The sequence below is a fragment of the Sylvia atricapilla genome, chromosome 4 (genome assembly GCF_009819655.1).
Source record: "Sylvia atricapilla isolate bSylAtr1 chromosome 4, bSylAtr1.pri, whole genome shotgun sequence".
NCBI lineage: Eukaryota > Metazoa > Chordata > Aves > Passeriformes > Sylviidae > Sylvia > Sylvia atricapilla.
The window spans coordinates 43493301-43510056 of NC_089143.1; the positions used below are offsets into that span (position 1 = coordinate 43493301).

Genomic DNA, 16756 nt, shown 5'->3' on the forward strand with positions numbered 1-16756 from the left:
AATGATGATTAATGCTATCTCATTGTTCTGGGAGCAACATTAATGTTCACTTTAGCCTTAATATAACACTGTAAGTTCATCCTATTTGCTAGTCCCCTTCTGTGAAATAGTGCTTATAAAAAAATACAGTTAGCTAGTTCCAGAATTGCAGCTGTAGCTGATATGTAAGAACACATCAAGAAGCCATATGCAACAAAAAAAATTAATGAAATGCATATTCTTATTAATATTACTGACATGATTTATTGATGTTACAGGACTAAATTTCACCTTAGATTAAATTTTTCCTCTAACTAGATTCTGGAATCTCTGAAGAGATTAATCTGTCCTCTGAATTTCTGAAGCCTTACAAGGATAACAGGAAACAAGTTCAGGTTATAAATTTCTAAGGGGACTGTTTATGTGTAAAAAAATTTAGAAAACTACAGCAACTCCAAGGCCATGTGAATAATACTAATAATAGTAATAACAAGCACAGACAAGTTTTATTGCTAAATATATATATTTATTTTGATACCAGAGTATATATTTCATATTTGGTTTCCTTTTAAAAGGCAGTGGAAATAAGTGTGATTTCTTTTAACAGAAAATAGGAAAGAAACAACTCTATAGACAGCCAGAGACTAGCCTTTAAACCATTTCTACATGTGGAATCCACCAGTCAACTGAGTGATCAAACAGGCACATGCTACTCTGTGTGCAACCTTAAAAAAGAAAGATAAACCTGTTTGAAATCCCTAGACCTCCCCAAGTTTCCTTTCAAATGTTGTGTATCTTCAGTCTAACCTCATCAGCCCAAGAGGATGTGAGAGACTTGCCCCATTTTGACACACCGCCCTATGGAGTTTGCACTCTGGGTTGCACTTTAAGTAAGAACAGACAACACTCCCCCTCATCGAGGTGCTGTGCTGGTTTTTATGGAATGCTCTGAAATCCAGCAGGATTTGCCAGCCTCACCAGAGAGACTACCAAAATATGATGACATGTTTAACAAGTTTAACATGAACCTGGCTGCCTTGGCTTGAAACCGAGCTGGCAATATTTTCTCCACCGTTACTGGCAGAATGTAATTGGCGTCTCTTCCCCACTAGTACCTAGAAGGGCAGCTGGGGCTCAAAGCCACTTCAAGCACATTTCCATCACTGTATCTTAAATTACTAAATACAAACCCACCGGTGTAGCCACCAGAAGTTACCCACCAGATGCAGAAAAGACATGATATTTATGTCAACCAGGCAAGTTGTGTGCCAGAAATAATCCCATGCTAATGCTGTCCTGTATCTAATAAAGACAGCAGGTTTGAACCAACCGTGTTGTACTGAATTACTTCTAGCTCAGATGGTTTTGTAAACTGTTCACAGCTCAGGTATGCAGGCAAGCCGACAGAGTGAGTGGCTGGTTATTAGTAAAGAAGAGCATAATGATGGAGTGGCTGCAAAAAATGAGCTTGCCAAATCCCTACTGCTCAGGAGGACACGATTTCCTGGAATTAAGAGCAGGCGAGCAGATGTGGAAAAAGTAGGTGCCTGTTTGAAATTTGCACAAATGCATTTGGTTATTCTACTCATGAATGGAAGTGAAATATCAGGTGGAGTACCAGGGTACATTTGGAAGAGAATTACAAACTCTGCCCTTTCCCAACCACCATTTTGCCAACATATGAAGTGCAGGGGTTGCCAGCTCGTTCCCACGAGCTGCACTCTCCATCGAAATGAGGTCCTGCGGAGCCAAACTAAAGACACTCTTCCCAAAGGATCGGCTTTAATGGATAACATCCAATATCACTGCGGTTCCAAACTGTGTGGCTTTACCCTTGAGAACTGAGGAGGAAAGCGGTAATTTCCTACAGGTAGCCGCAGTGCCCCAGACAGTTGCAGAGGCCGACAGCTCCACCCAACAGGGCAGGGCCCCGCTCCGCCCAACCCCGCCGCCTGAGGCGGCTCTCCCGCAGCGGCACACCGCCCCCTGCCGGCCGCCGCCGACAGCCACCCACGGGGCCGCGCACGGCTCAGGCCGGAGGGACCGCACCGGGGCCATCGGCTCCCGCCTGCCGGACCAAGCGGCGCCGTGCCAGAGCCCGCGGCACAGGGTTGTGTCCAGAGGGTTTTTGAATATCTCCGGTGAGGGAGACTCCACAACCTCTCTGGGCAACCTGTGCCGGTGCGCGATCACCTGCACAATAACAAAGTCTTTCGTCACGCTCAAGTGGAACTTCCCGCGCATCACTTTTTGCCCACTGCCTCTTGTCGTATTGCCCGGCACCACCGGGCAGAGCCTGGCTCCGTTCTCTTGTCACCACCCCTTTACATATTTGTACATATTGATGAAGTGACTCGCACCGCCCGCTCCGGCAGCGGCAGCAGGGCTCGAACCTACAACTCCCGGCACACGGAGCGGAGGGGTTGCCACAAACCCCGCCCCTCCACTTTCGCCTCTCCGCACGTTTCCCCTCTTCATGCATCACTTCCGGTGCGGCGCGGAAAGGCGCCGGAAGTGGCTCCATAGCGGCGGCAGCGGCGGCAGGAATTCGGTGGCGCCATGGCGGAGGTGAGGGACGGGGCAGTGGCCCCGCAAATCCACTCTGTCGCGCCCTTGTGGCGCCCTGGGCGAGACTAGGGAGCGGAGCCGGGTCAGTGGGGCGAGCTAGGTCGGGGCCTGGCGGGAGAAGCGCCGCCCCGCACCCGCCACCCTCGCTGTGCCCTGCGTGGGAAAGGCCGCTGTGGGGATGGACCGTGGCGGCCCCTCCGTCTGCGCATCTGGTTCGGCCCGGGGACAGCGAGGTGCCCCCAGCCGGTGCAGGTCATCGGAGTGTGCGTGTCTGAGGCGGGAGTGAGCAGCGGGTTTGCTTTGCCAGACTTGTGGTAAATGCGGAATTGGTGGTGAGGGGCAATCGGCAAAGCATCGCCAACCCGTCAAGAGAGGGGATTGTCCCGCTCTTCTCTGCTCTGCTGTGGTGCAGTCTCAGCTCGAGTGCTGGGTATTGTTTTGGGTACCACAACGTCAGAAAAAAGATACAAAGGATATGGAGAGGATTGGTCTAGAGGGAGAACCTTATGAGGAGTGGATGAAGTCGCTTGAAGTCGTGTTCAGCCTAGAGGAGTAAAGGGAAATCTCATTTCAGTTTTCAGCTTCCTCACGAGGGGGAAGCAGAGGAGCAGGCTTTGATCTGGTCTCTGGTGACCAATGACAGGATCCGAGTGAAAGGCTTTAAGGATCCGAGTGAAAGGCTTTAAGTTTTGTCAGGGGACATTTAGGTTGGATATCAAGAAAAGGTTCTTCACCCCGAGGGTGATTGGGTGCTAGAACAGGCTCCCCAGGGAAATGGTCACAGCAGCAAGGGTGACAGAGTTCAGTGAACGTTTGGACAATGCTCTTGGGCACAGGGTGTGACTCTTGGGGTGTCTCGTGCAGAGCCAGGAGCTGGGTTTGATGATCCTTGTGAGCCACTTCGAACTCAGCACGTTCTGTGACTGTGGGGAAGTGATGCTGTGGTGTTTGACCACCGGAGAGCTACTCAGTTAGCTCATAACGGAAACCTCAGCTTTTTTGTGAGGGCTTGGGAGTACAGCTGTAGAGAAGACCACTGGTTTTATAGGTTGTAGAATCTTTACTGCGGGGTGAGTATCATGAACTTCTGAAAGCATGTGGGACTGTCAGGGTTATAGAAGAAGGTGCAACGACTTCTGCCCGTTACAACACTATGAGCTGTTTTTTTACAGAAAAGCATCTGTCAAAAATGACTTGCAGAAGTTTCTTCTCTGTTGGAGAGATGTGGTGTTACCTACACCTGCGTTTGTGGTGTCAACAGCTGCTGTTGAGCAGTAATTAGCCATGTGAACACAAAGTGGTACTGCACACAGAAGTTTATGTTCTTTTTTACGGTGATAGCGAAGGAACATTTACAAATTTTTTGTTTTCTTCAGAATTGACTTCTTTATTGCCTGCATATAAAAACAGAACTGGGAAGGATGTGGGATAAAAGCTTTTATGCTCATGGATTTGTTATGCACGTAACAGTGCAGAAAATTTGATCAAAGTATTTGGCTTGCTTTTCAAAGTCTTATAAGTCTTCAAGGAATAGAATATATTTTTGAACAAACACTGAAGTAAAACAACTAATATAATAATTTAGTTTTTTAGTTTCCAAGAGGATTAGTGTCTTTGGTGAACGGAATGGTTGCATGTCCTGTAACAGAACTGAGATTTGAAATTGTTACACAGTTCAATTTATGTTTCAGTGTTCAGTTTTTCATTTCAATCTGTTCAAATATATTTAAATGCTCCTTTTTTTAGGAAGTCCAAAAGCATTCTGTGCACACACTTGTGTTCAGGTCTTTGAAGAGAACCCATGACATGTTTGTAGCTGATAATGCCAAGCCTATCCCATTGGATGAAGAAAGGTAAGTGCTGCTGCACTCAGTAAAGTTTTAAACTCTGTCAATGATTGCTCTACCCAAGTCAGAAATTCAGATGTTTCTGTACTGTTAACAGTGTAATCTTGAAGGGAGAGAAATATTAGAGTTGTGAAGTAAATTTAATGACTTTCTCTCTAAAATATTTCGAAGCTTGCTAGCAGTTCAGAGGCTGGGGTTTAATGAGGGCTTTGCTTTACTCTTCCCACAGTCACAAGGTGAAAATGGCAGTGAAGCTGCGCACGGAGTACGGCTCAGTGCTGCACATGCCCACCCTCAAAGAGAACCTGAGGGAGAAGGGAGGCCCCAACACCGGGGATCCCTATGGACACAAACAGTATCCTGGAAATCAAGGTGGGTTTGCCCTTAGTGGTATATTTGTCCTTTCTTTTGGAACAGTCTCACTGATGTAAAATCTGCAGAATGCAGTCAAGTGTTAATCCACCAGAGATAAATACAGAGATCAAAGAAACCTTTTTTGATTGGTATTTTTCTTGCTAGGGTCCACATGAGGTAAGTGATTCAGAAAAAAGGGAAAGCTTGTTTTAACAAAGGAGTTATTGGGTGCTGTGAATTTTTTTATAGTGATTAATTGGTAAAAAGAGTAATTTTTGGTAATGTTAGTGTGTGATGTACATATGTGTTGGAATTGAGTAACGTATTTCTTATGTTTGCAAGTTCATGATGATTAAGGAGACATGCTCTTTTGTTGACTTCTGTTTGTTTTGGCATTTTTCTGTTGTTTTCTGTTTGGGGTGGTTTTTTGTTGTTTTAGTTCTGTTTCATAGTATGTTTACAGTCTGTTAGCCATGCAGTTTTTAAACCAGGGAAGATATTATTTCAAATCTGTAGAGTTTGTCAGTATATGTTTCATGATGTATAAAATGTGTATGTGTTAGGTAGATCCCGTATGAAAATTCTCTTCTGAAATTGCTGCCTCATTTTAGTTGATGTAGTTGATACTCAGTTGGTGTTGAGATTCTGCCCAGGATGCTTTATTTGGAAGCATTGTGAAAGTGAAACATGAAACATTCTCTCAACATGAGAGAGAATGAAAAATCTTTTAGGAAGAAAACAACCTTTTTCAATTCTGGCAGCAGTGACAACCAACTGACTAGCTTACATTTTAGACACCCATGCTCTTTGTATACTTGAATCCTTTTCCATGATATCTACTCCAAAGGCAGTGTCAAGTTTTTTCTCTTGAGCCCTCTTGATAACAGGTAGCTTCACCATTCAACTTATTTATTACAGTTATTTTTTACAGTTGAGCTCTCTAAAATGGAGATAACCAGAACAAATTAAATTAATGAGAATAAAAAATGTTTACATAGGAGGTGGTTACTGATTTCTTTTGCTGTGTATGGTCTGCTCTCTTTTCCACTATTTTGCTGTTTGAGTGCATTGTTTGCAGTGCAGTAGAGGGTATAAATATTAATAAAACATTCTCTTGTTCTTTAGGACAAGAGGTTGAGTATATGGTAACTGGCACACACCCATACCCATCTGGGCCTGGTAAGTAAAATTTTCCAGGTGTTCACGTGGATTTTTTGGGTTTCTGTATGAACAAGATATCCTTTATCCTAGTAGGAGCAGGCTTCCTCTTGATATGAATCCATACTTAATAGTTGTGGAATGTTGTCTGCTTTTCATCACCTTGCCCTGGAGAAGAGACTTGAGGGTGCAGTAATTTTAGTGTCATTTGCTTTTGCCTGTGCTTGTATAGGAGTTGTGTTTCTGTGTTGTTACACTGGCCATTGCTAATGGCCACTGTTACTGATCAGTCCTGCTCTGTTCTTGTAAGAGCTTAGTTTTAGCTGTTGATCTTGCATTGTGTTTCAGGTTATTATGAGTATAGTAGAAAATCTGTTGTCTTGATTTACAACTTGAAAGATGTAAGTGTTCAGTGGCCCCTCAACCATTAAAAAAACAGGCAGAGTAACTTGCTTGTAACCGTGGGGGCGAGAATTGCTCACAGTAGTTTCCTAAAGTTCATTGTTCTTTTAATAGAATCATTTATATCAGGGTTGAAAATCAGGTTTCTTTCTCTGCTGTTTCTTGCTTTAACCTGAGTATTTTGCCCAAATACTGAGTTTGTTGTCAACTGACGGAAGTTTGGTTAGGAAAAGAAGTAAAACAATGAGTTAAATATACCAGTCTGCACCAAAACTTTACTTTACAAAGAGGTTTTTAATTTTTTTTTAAACAATATCTGCTGTTCTTGAGATAAGGTTTTTCTTGGTTTGAAAGAATGGATTGGAATTGAAAAGAATTTGAAAGAATTCCCTTGGAATGGAGAATTCAAATCCCCTCCCTCCAAATTATTATAATTTAGAAAATTGGAGGGGCTTTCAGGCAGAGGTATGGGGATAGGAATAACTGATGCCCCTGCGGGACTCCGAGAGCACCAGGCTGCAGTGGTGGAAAATCCGGGGCTAGCAGATGAAGCTCCGCGGTGGTAGCTGGAACAGCAGGGATGTCCCAGCAGAGCAGGGGCAGTGCGGGGCCACAGAGTAGCAAAAAGCCTCAAAGCGGAGCTGGAGAAAGGGCGGCGGCGGGACAAGGGCGGCCCAGCAGGGCAGGAGGAGGAGCTCAGAGTTCCCGGGCACACGAACAGATGATGGCAGATTTCCCAGGATGTGGTGGTGACAGTGAACTCCTCCCGCAGCAAGCAGTAGCCTGGCCGTCCTCTCTCCGATGAGATGCCGAGAGCAGGAGAGCAAAGCTGCCCCCAGCCCCGTCCTTTACCTGCCCCCAGGCCTCTCGGTATCTTTTCCCCTGGAGAAAAAACTCCCAGAGACAAAAAAAACCCCAAAAAAAACAAAAAAAAAAAAAAACCAAAAAAAAAAAAAAAAAAAAGAACAAAAAAAAACCAAAACCAACAACAACAACAAAAAACCCAAAAAGGTGTAGCCTGTTGCTACACTCTCCTTTGTCCACTCCTTTGTTTTCCTCAAGCATCCATAAGTACTCAGTAATTAGTTTCCAAGCAACTTATGGGGAAAAATTCTATAAGTAAAAAAGGAAAAAATTAACCCCCCAACAAGGTTAAAAGAACTGAAGATGTAGCCTGAAATTCTCACTTTAGTAAGACTAAACCTTTTACAGCTCTGGCTCCACTGTGTGAGGCCAAACACCACATAGCACTGGATGATTATTGTACTAAAGAGCCTAAATTACCAAGTGCTTCGCAAGATCGTGTTTATTTTGGTGATGTTTGGATTTCCATAGCAGTTGAAGCTGGATATAAAGATGGATGCTGCTCCTAGTTAGACTTTTTTAAATTTGTTTGTTTCCACTGATATACTATTTTATACTCTAGATTTGTACTCACATATGTAGTACATCAGGATGGAAAGGATTTTTGGCAAAACAAGAATTTCAGTAGATTTGAATTGGATGTGAAAATGTTACTGAAGGAAGATATTGCAGGTGTGTCAGGCCCTTGTTTGCTGGCATATGCATATACCTTTATGTGTTTGTATAATACACTTTTGAGTTCCTGTTTAAAGGAGTTGTCTTCATTTCTGATGTGTGATTTTTGGTTTTGTTTCTTTCTTCAAGGTGTGGCTTTGACAGCAGATACTAAGGTCCAGAGGATGCCAAGTGAATCTGCAGCACAGTCCTTAGCCGTAGCACTTCCTGCTTCCCAGTCCAGGTACTGCTGTGTTACCTCATTGACACTTATCTGTGGGAATTTCAAGGCAAATAACAGAAGCTGGGATAAGAACTACTTGGAGTATTTCCTAACTCCTTTTAGCGTGGATAGGCATTGTTTTTCTGTACGCTTTTTGTTTTGGTTTTTGTTTGTTTGTTTGTTTTGTTTTGTTTTTGTTATGTTATGAGAAGCAGTGGCTGGAAGCTGGACCAAGGGAAGTTTTGTTTAGTTAGAAGAGAAACATGTGACGCTTTGTATCTGTAACTTGGGGTGGTCAAGCCATGGACAGGGTGCCAAGAGAGGTTGTGAACTCTCCATCCTGAGAGGTGTACAGCACTCAGCTGGGTGCAGCCTTGTGGTGCCTTATCACTCAGCAGGAGAAAGTCCACTGCAATTCACTCACCATTTTCCCTCACCCTAGGCTGGATGCAAACCGGACAGCTGCTGGTGTGGGTGACATTTACAGGCATGCTGGAATGTCTGAGCGTTCACAACCCCCTGGGATGTCTGTGGTGAGTCCATTGCACATCTAATGTGAGCAGTACATGGTGTTGACCAGATTGCTTCTGGATCTGTGTGTGTGTTGTGTGGAGATCTCCTAACTGACTAAATTTAATCAGAATTGAGAAGGCAGAAGGAGAAAGTTTTAGGCTTTGGGCAAAGAGATAAGCTACAAACCAGAAGAGTAATCCTTCTTTTAACTTACAGGCTATGGTGGAAGCTGGTGGAAACAAAAATTCTGCGTTAATGCCAAAGAAGGCTCCAACCATGCCCAAACCTCAGTGGCATCCACCTTGGAAACTATACAGAGTAAGTTAGAAATTACATGACACAAATGTCCATATAAAAGTAAACATACTCTATGTAAGACCTCAAATCATAATTTTTGCTCTCATTCACAAAAAATATAATCAAATATTATTTAAAAAGATGATTAAAAAGTGATCACAACTAAGTTGTATACACACACTCTCTTTGATGCTCTTTTTTACTCTCGTAGCTGTATTATGATGAAGTGGATGAAAGGTTTGCTGTATTAGTCAGAAATCTGAAGGCTAACCTTTAAAGCATTTTTTTGAAAAACACTTGGGCTCCAGTGAGTATATAGGTTTTCTAAATAAAGCACCATTTGAACATTGTTTGCTATAAAAATGATGATAAATTTTGGTCCCATTTGAAAGAAATGACACCAAAATAAACCCATGAGAGATTTATGATAAACAGATGAAAAATTGAAAATGGCCTCCTTATTAGGAGCACTTTCTTTTCAGAGAAATACTATCAGTATAATTCAAGTCGCTGGACTAATTCTACATAGAAACAGTTCTAGTGAAGGTCAAAATCCTTGTTCAACAAGGCAAAAGTTTGTTCAGGCAGCTTGGAAATAGAAGCATATCTGGAACACCAAATGTGGATTTCACCTATCTGTTGCTTTAGATCTATATTTCAAATGGTTTTCGTGAGCTTGATTTGAAGTTGTTTGTGATGATGTGAACTCAGAATAGATCAAATTAATTATTTCTTCAATTTCTCCCCAGAAAAGCTCATTTCTATTCCTATATTAGGAAGAAATCTAGACATTTATCTGAAAATCTTGTGTCTGTGATCTGATGTTATCAGAAAACGCCACTTCAGCTTTCCAAAGTATTACTGCCTAAAAAGCTTTGTTGTGTTTTAAATCTTTTGAAATGAGCTGTATGATGGTACATGAAACATGACATCCAGTGAAGCTAGTCATAGGGTTTGATTTTAGGTGTCTGACTTTGGAGAATTTGGAGAAACAGGCTGCTGAAAGCAAAGCATGTATTGGCAGAGTATTTCTTGAGAGATCAGTGTCCATTATTTTATTGTTGGAAAGTGTCCAACTCTCATATTACTCGTGTTTTGGAGTAAAGAAGGTGTGCTTTAAAAAGCTATTATATAGAAATGTGATTTAATCGCCAACATTTTTATAATTGTTCTTTGTGTAAGCGCTATACAGCAGCATAAGGAATCTGTACTCAAATGCAGTCTTTCTCTGCATAGCTTCAAGTGTTGAGCCACAGTGTTAGGAACTCTCAAAGGATGTGAAAAATTCGCTTATAGGAACAGGATATTTACGTATTGCAGCTTTCCCAAGTCTGGTGTATGTGAATTTTTAGTTTTCTCTTTGTTTAAGTGAAGTAGAAGTCAAGCTGTCTTCAGACCTGATTTCACATTTGACTTTTGGTAAATGTTAGCAAATTACAGTGTTGGAGAAGGAAAATTACATCAAGAGCTATTGTATTGTTTCTGATCTAAACAATTTTTTGGTTTTTTTTTTTTTCTGAAGGTTATCAGTGGTCACCTGGGCTGGGTGAGATGTATTGCAGTAGAACCAGGAAATCAGTGGTTTGTTACTGGCTCTGCTGACAGAACTATAAAGGTAAGAGCTTGGAAGAAATGACTGACAAACTTTGTAGGGAGTGGGGTTTTTTGGTTTCCTTTTTATTTAAAACTGTTTCCAGTCCTTGGAAACAGTTTCTTATTCAATGTTTGCAGAATAATGACTGCAGAACATTTTTTATTCTATTACGTTGTCATAAAGGATTTGTGGAGTAGCACAAATAGTAGTTCTTTTCTTAAGATTTCATTTATTACATGAGCAAGTGTTTATGTGACTATATTTTTGACTTACATTACAGCAGGATCAGTTATGCCTGGGCTGTTTACCCAGAGTCAGTGTGTAGCTTTTTCCTGTCTACATTAAAATTCCTATTTTGGTGCAGATTTGGGACCTTGCAAGTGGCAAATTAAAATTGTCTTTGACGGGACACATCAGTACTGTACGGGGGGTGATAGTAAGCGCAAGAAGTCCGTACCTCTTTTCTTGTGGAGAAGACAAACAGGTGAAATGCTGGGATCTTGAGTACAACAAGGTAAGCTGCAGTTTTGTTAATTGAAGGAATTGGTAGTAGCAAATACAGAAATCAAAGCGTTTAGAATATTCTTTCAGTTACAAGTTCCTGTGGTTTTTATTCATCTAGGTTATCAGGCATTACCATGGTCATCTAAGTGCTGTCTATGGGTTAGACTTGCATCCAACAATAGATGTGCTGGTGACATGTAGCAGAGATTCAACAGCACGAGTAAGTATTGCATTGTAGTGTTTTAATATCTTGATATGTGTATTTCAGTATCTTTATTTGTAAAAATGAGCACTTAGCAAAAGTCATCATCAATTTGGATGAAATACTAAGATGATTTGTGTTAGCTTTGTCTTATATTGTTGATAAAATTGAAGCTCAAATGCACATGTCACTTCAGGATGATGTTTTATTTCTTGATTTAGTAGGTATACTACACAGTGTATGTAGGATTGCTTAGTATTTGGAAGGTGTTATGGGACCATGGTGACTTAAATAATCCATATGCCTAGAGGTTCCTGCTCCCCTTTAAATTTGCCAGCTGAGGCAGTTCTGTGTAAATGGTTGGGTGAAAAATATCGCCTAAATAGCATTTTTTAATCTGTAGAACTATGGCAAGGAAATTTTGTAATCAATGACAATGCCTAAAACACATTGAATATGCACTTGTTTCTGACCTCTGACGTATTTGCTGTGAATTCATAGATTTGGGATGTAAGGACAAAAGCCAGTGTGCACACACTATCAGGACACACCAATGCAGTAGCAACTGTGAAGTGCCAAGCTGCAGAACCACAAATTATTACAGGTATGGTAGGCATGGTTTCATGAGTAACATGATTGAAAAACCTAATGACGAGTGTGATTGTTTAGTAATTGTGTGATGCTCCTAATGTTATCTTGGTGAATTTGCTCAAATCTTGTACTAGTTTCTGTCAAAAATGGGCCTTGCAATGGTTATTACATACTATTAATGGTATGTTTAAGCAAATATGGCTGTGCATAGTTTGAATGCTTTTCTGCACTTTCTTTTTTTCTGGTGTTTTCATTTGTATTATAATATGTGTTGAGACTTGTATTTTCTGTGATATTTCAGTTGTCCCCATTTCAGTTAAGGAAATTTCAATACTGTGGTTAAGCATTTATCTTATTTCCCATTATGTCAAAATCCAGCTTTGCAGTGTAACTTCTTAGTTCTTGGATTTAAAACTGAGGAAAAATACTTAGGCATCTTCTCCGTCTGAGGTGACATTAGCACAATATTTTTGTCTCTTTCACATAATTTTGGCTGCCTTAGCAAAGTAATGATTTTGCTAAAATCAAGGTGATGGTTTGTACTACTTTTTAAAAATTTTCTTCTCATTGTAGGCAGTCATGATACTACCATACGACTCTGGGATTTGGTGGCAGGAAAAACTCGTGTTACCTTAACAAATCACAAGAAATCTGTAAGAGCAGTAGTGTTACATCCAAGACAGTAAGTTTTCTTTATTCTGTTACATTTTCACATTACAGTTCTTCGAGAATTGAAGAAAGCCAATGTGAATGATGATCTAGAATGGTAGAGCATAATAATGTGAGAAACGATTGCACTTAGGATGATGCAAAAATGTACATAAATACAATAATCCAATGTAATTAGATACGTTTTACTGCACTGATTCTGCCTCCCTACTATTGGTATTGATGTACATTAGCAGTCCTGAGAGTGTCTTATATCCCACAGATTATTTATGTGTGTGCCTTTTATTCAGTCCTTAAAACTCGGTGGTACAGTGCTCGTAAGGCTAAGAATAAATATGTCACTGAATGGTTGTGAGCAGGAATTGCAGTAGTTTTGTGATGTGCCATTGCACACGTGTGATTCATGCTAAAGGAGACAAGGATTAATAGGATGGCCTTTGTTTTGAATATGTGGTTCACTGCACTAGACATTTCAATCTAACTGGCCTTAAAAAAATCCTTACTGTGAGAATTGAAGCTTTGAAGCAGAAGTTCTTGGAAGTGCTCTGAATTTAGATGCTGTATTTTGATGGACAAGAGTTTCCTGTTTGGATCCCCATTAAAACAGTAGAGAAAAGGAATTCACATAGAACTTGATTGCATCTGTGCTTTTAATATTTTAAAATTACATTCTGTCATTTCTATCAAAAAATCAGAATCTTTGCTATGAATAAGCTCTGTTCCAATGTGTTCCTGAAAATTTGGATAGCCTGTTACCTGTAGCTATAGAAAAAACTTCTTATTTTACTTACGTTCTGAAAAAAAAAAAAAAAGTAATTCAAGTTTCAGCTTCATCAGTTACACCTTTCTGAAAATAAACTTGAAGTGTTCTTATCAAACAGTAGCAACTGTCAGCCTGTAGTTCAGTATTTCTACTTTTTCTTATGTTCTGGTATTTTCTTGTAATACTTACTTTTTAATTTGAGGAATCTTTTAAATAGACAGCAAATTCCCTGGATGTTGTGGCAGAAAAGTATTCCTACAGGCTTTTGTATGTGCTACCCAAATAACCATATAACTGCTTGCACATCTTTAAATGAAGGAAATTTTTATCTTGGGGTAACTCAGTGGAAGAATTATCTTTCTTAGTTACATTTTTGCAGGGCTTTTTCCTTGCTTATGTAATTTTGGAATTAGCCATTAGCCTATGCTTGGGGTTTGTTGCCTTATTTTTCCTGTTACCTTCCTTTGCTGATGATACCCTTACACCTGAAAATTTGCCAGAATAACAACTGAAGAGAACTTCATGTGCATTTTAAATATTTGTTTGCATATTAAATCCTATGGCGTATAGGATGTTGCAGAGTTTAGTTTATGAAGCAGAAAGGAAAGAGTAGGAATAGGTAATTCATGACTTCATAAAATTGCTTAATTTCATGTGAAGTAAACATGTCAGAAAAGCAGTTTTAATATTAAGTAATTTTATGACTAGCATTTAGCAATAGTTTTAATGAAGGACATTTGCTCTCACTACAGCTATTTTGAGTTTTAATATACTGTGTTTATTTTCTTTCAGTTACACATTTGCATCTGGTTCTCCAGACAATATTAAGCAGTGGAAATTCCCAGATGGAAACTTCATTCAGAACCTCTCTGGTCACAATGCTATTATAAACACACTGGCTGTAAATTCCGATGGTGTTCTGGTCTCAGGAGGTAAAAATGAGAAATACATATTCCTCTTCTCTCTCCCATGTATGTGTGGCTGGAGGCCTTTAGGCAGAGATGATCATGGAGTTCTGCTTTATCTAGGCCTGTCAGCCTGCTGCAGGACACCATTTCATTTCGTAGTGGGTAGGGCCACTTTCCTGTCCTTGGATGTTTCTGAATTGAATTTCATTCAATTTCAGTGGAGCTACTGAGCAGGGAGTTTGATATTTGGAATGCCAGTCCTTACTGTGCCTCCAAAGCAACGGGCTGCAATTGCCCTGGGATGTAGTGTGTCAGCTCTCTGGGTTATCTGATGAAAATCTGAATGAGATTCTGAGGAAGGAAAACAGCAGAAAATAGGAAAATTTATAGGGTGTACTGAGCTATTCTACATGAATCTTGGGTGATGTATTCCTGACATATTTACTAGTTGCTCATGATGCTAATTTAGAAAACAGATAGAAATTAACTGGTTAAATACTAAGTTCGTTTGTTTGTTTGTTTGTTGTAGCGGATAATGGTACTATGCACCTTTGGGACTGGAGAACTGGATACAATTTCCAGAGAGTACATGCAGCAGTCCAGCCGGGTTCTTTGGACAGTGAATCAGGAATATTTGCTTGTGTTTTTGATCAGTCAGAAAGCAGATTGCTAACAGCTGAAGCTGACAAAACCATTAAAGTATACAAAGAAGATGATACTGCGGTATGTCAAAGTGTCTTTTTAAAGTATTTTCATAAAATCAAAAACATTCAGACTAATCTAACACATGTTAGTAAGGGGGTATGTTCAGACTTAGGTAATCCATTTTGTTGAAGTTTGAAAGACCTTTGTATTAGCATTAACAGGACAGTAGCTAATTTCTGCATTCCAGGTTTGTTGTAATTATTTATATGATCTGGACTAGTTACTTGCCTTGACAATTTTTAGAAGTTAGAGTAAAGAGCTTATTTTCAAACTCTTGTTCTAAAATCTGAATTAACTTAAGTAATTTACCAGTGGAGAAAACAACATGATTGTATAGTTGTCACTGTAGGACAATAGTTTATCAGTGTATGTCTTCAATATAAAGAATACAATAATTTTTATTAAACATAGGGATTTTATGCTGAATTAGACTTAGAGTAACTCTTAGATATAAAGAATCAGAAATTTTTTATCCTTTTTGAAGTTGGGCAAAATACACTCTGTGACATCTACCAATACTGATGTAGATATGTCTGGCAGCCTGTCACTGGAAACTCCTTTTCATGTGCTTTGATAACCACAGCGTTGCTTTGGAAATGCCACTGGCAACCTGATCATTTTCCTTGTTGGTAAAAAAAAAAGAGCAGACCAAGTACTGCTATGTACTTCAGACGGTGAGATGATAGAAAATTTCATTTGGGTAAACTAAATACATTGTAGATTAGGTACTAATAATGCTACATATGAAATAGAGTACTTTGTAAGTAGTATTTTAAACTAGACCTTAGTTATAGGTGAGTTTCAAGTCTAAAATAATCCTTATGAGATTTTTTTTTTCCCTTTAGACTGAAGAAACCCATCCTGTCAGCTGGAAACCAGAAATTATCAAGAGAAAGCGATTTTAGTGCGGCAGCATGCTACTTCTGTAATTTTGTTTTGGCTTTCCTGAAAGCATTCACAGCATTCACATTTTGTTCTGCCTAGAACAGCAGAGCAAGAAGTCATACAGCATAGCTAAGTCATAAGCTATTTCAACATGTTTTATAATAAATTTTTTTCTCTTTCCTTTTGTCTTTTTTTGTTGTGATTCCAGCAAACCAGTTGAATCTTAACTTTGTGAAGCATGCATGGTTCATGAAAAAGATAGGTGTGCAGGTGGTTATTTTTTTAGACTTACACTCAATAGATTCTTATAAAAATATTTTCATGAGATAGGTTGTGTGAAACACCCTTGCTTGACCTCAAAAGTTAATTGCAAATTTATGCATAGAAGTAATCTTCTGGAAGCTCCTTGGGGATACTTTCAGATTTTAGACTAATATTGTTTATTGTACATAGGCTAAGTCTGTACTAAATTAGAGTTACAGAGTAATTTAGAAACAAGCAAGACAACACAATAATAAAGTAGTTTGCTCTATTAACACAGCAACTGACCATTGCTGGTGCTGTGATACTGAATGAAAGTGTATCTTTCCCCAGGAAAGCTTTCAAACAGAAGCACTCATCTTCACTTACGTTATTTCAGGGTGGGTCTTCTGCAGCAAGGACTGGTGTCGAATCATTTTGTTTGCAGCACCAGTTGACTTTCTTTGTAGGTAATCTGTTTGTTTTTTCCAGTTACTTAAAGCATATAAGACAGTAGAGTGCCGTGAACTTTTAAAGCTCAGCTTGAGGAAAAGCTCTTAAGTCCTTTAAGCCTTATTTTACAGGTTGCTGTCTTCCTATGATCTTAGGAAGGAAGTTAAAATAAACTATGACTGAAAGATAGCTTGTACTTCTGAAGGGACAAATCTTTCAGTGGCACTACAAATCGTGACAAAACAAGCAGTACACATGTAAACCTCCTTGCTACTGCTTATCTGTCATACCTGTGCTGCTCTAAAGTACTTCCTCTTCACAGGGCAGTGGAGAAGGTCATTGTTATCTGGCCATTCTGTTAATAGCAACTTTTCTTGCAATGT

General features: G+C 39.9%; 1 protein-coding gene across 1 annotated transcript; it reads left to right on the plus strand.

The window, feature by feature from the left end:
- Positions 1-2477: 2477 nt before the first annotated feature.
- PLRG1 (pleiotropic regulator 1) lies at positions 2478-15860 on the plus strand. Its single transcript, XM_066317704.1, has 15 exons — positions 2478-2547; positions 4294-4400; positions 4624-4766; positions 5874-5927; positions 7977-8070; positions 8492-8582; positions 8779-8880; positions 10382-10474; positions 10818-10967; positions 11076-11177; positions 11661-11763; positions 12324-12432; positions 13975-14114; positions 14620-14813; positions 15641-15860. The coding sequence occupies exons 1-15, from the start codon at positions 2539-2541 to the stop codon at positions 15698-15700; spliced, it is 1551 nt and encodes a 516-aa protein (XP_066173801.1). The 5' UTR covers positions 2478-2538; the 3' UTR covers positions 15701-15860.
- Positions 15861-16756: the final 896 nt, after the last annotated feature.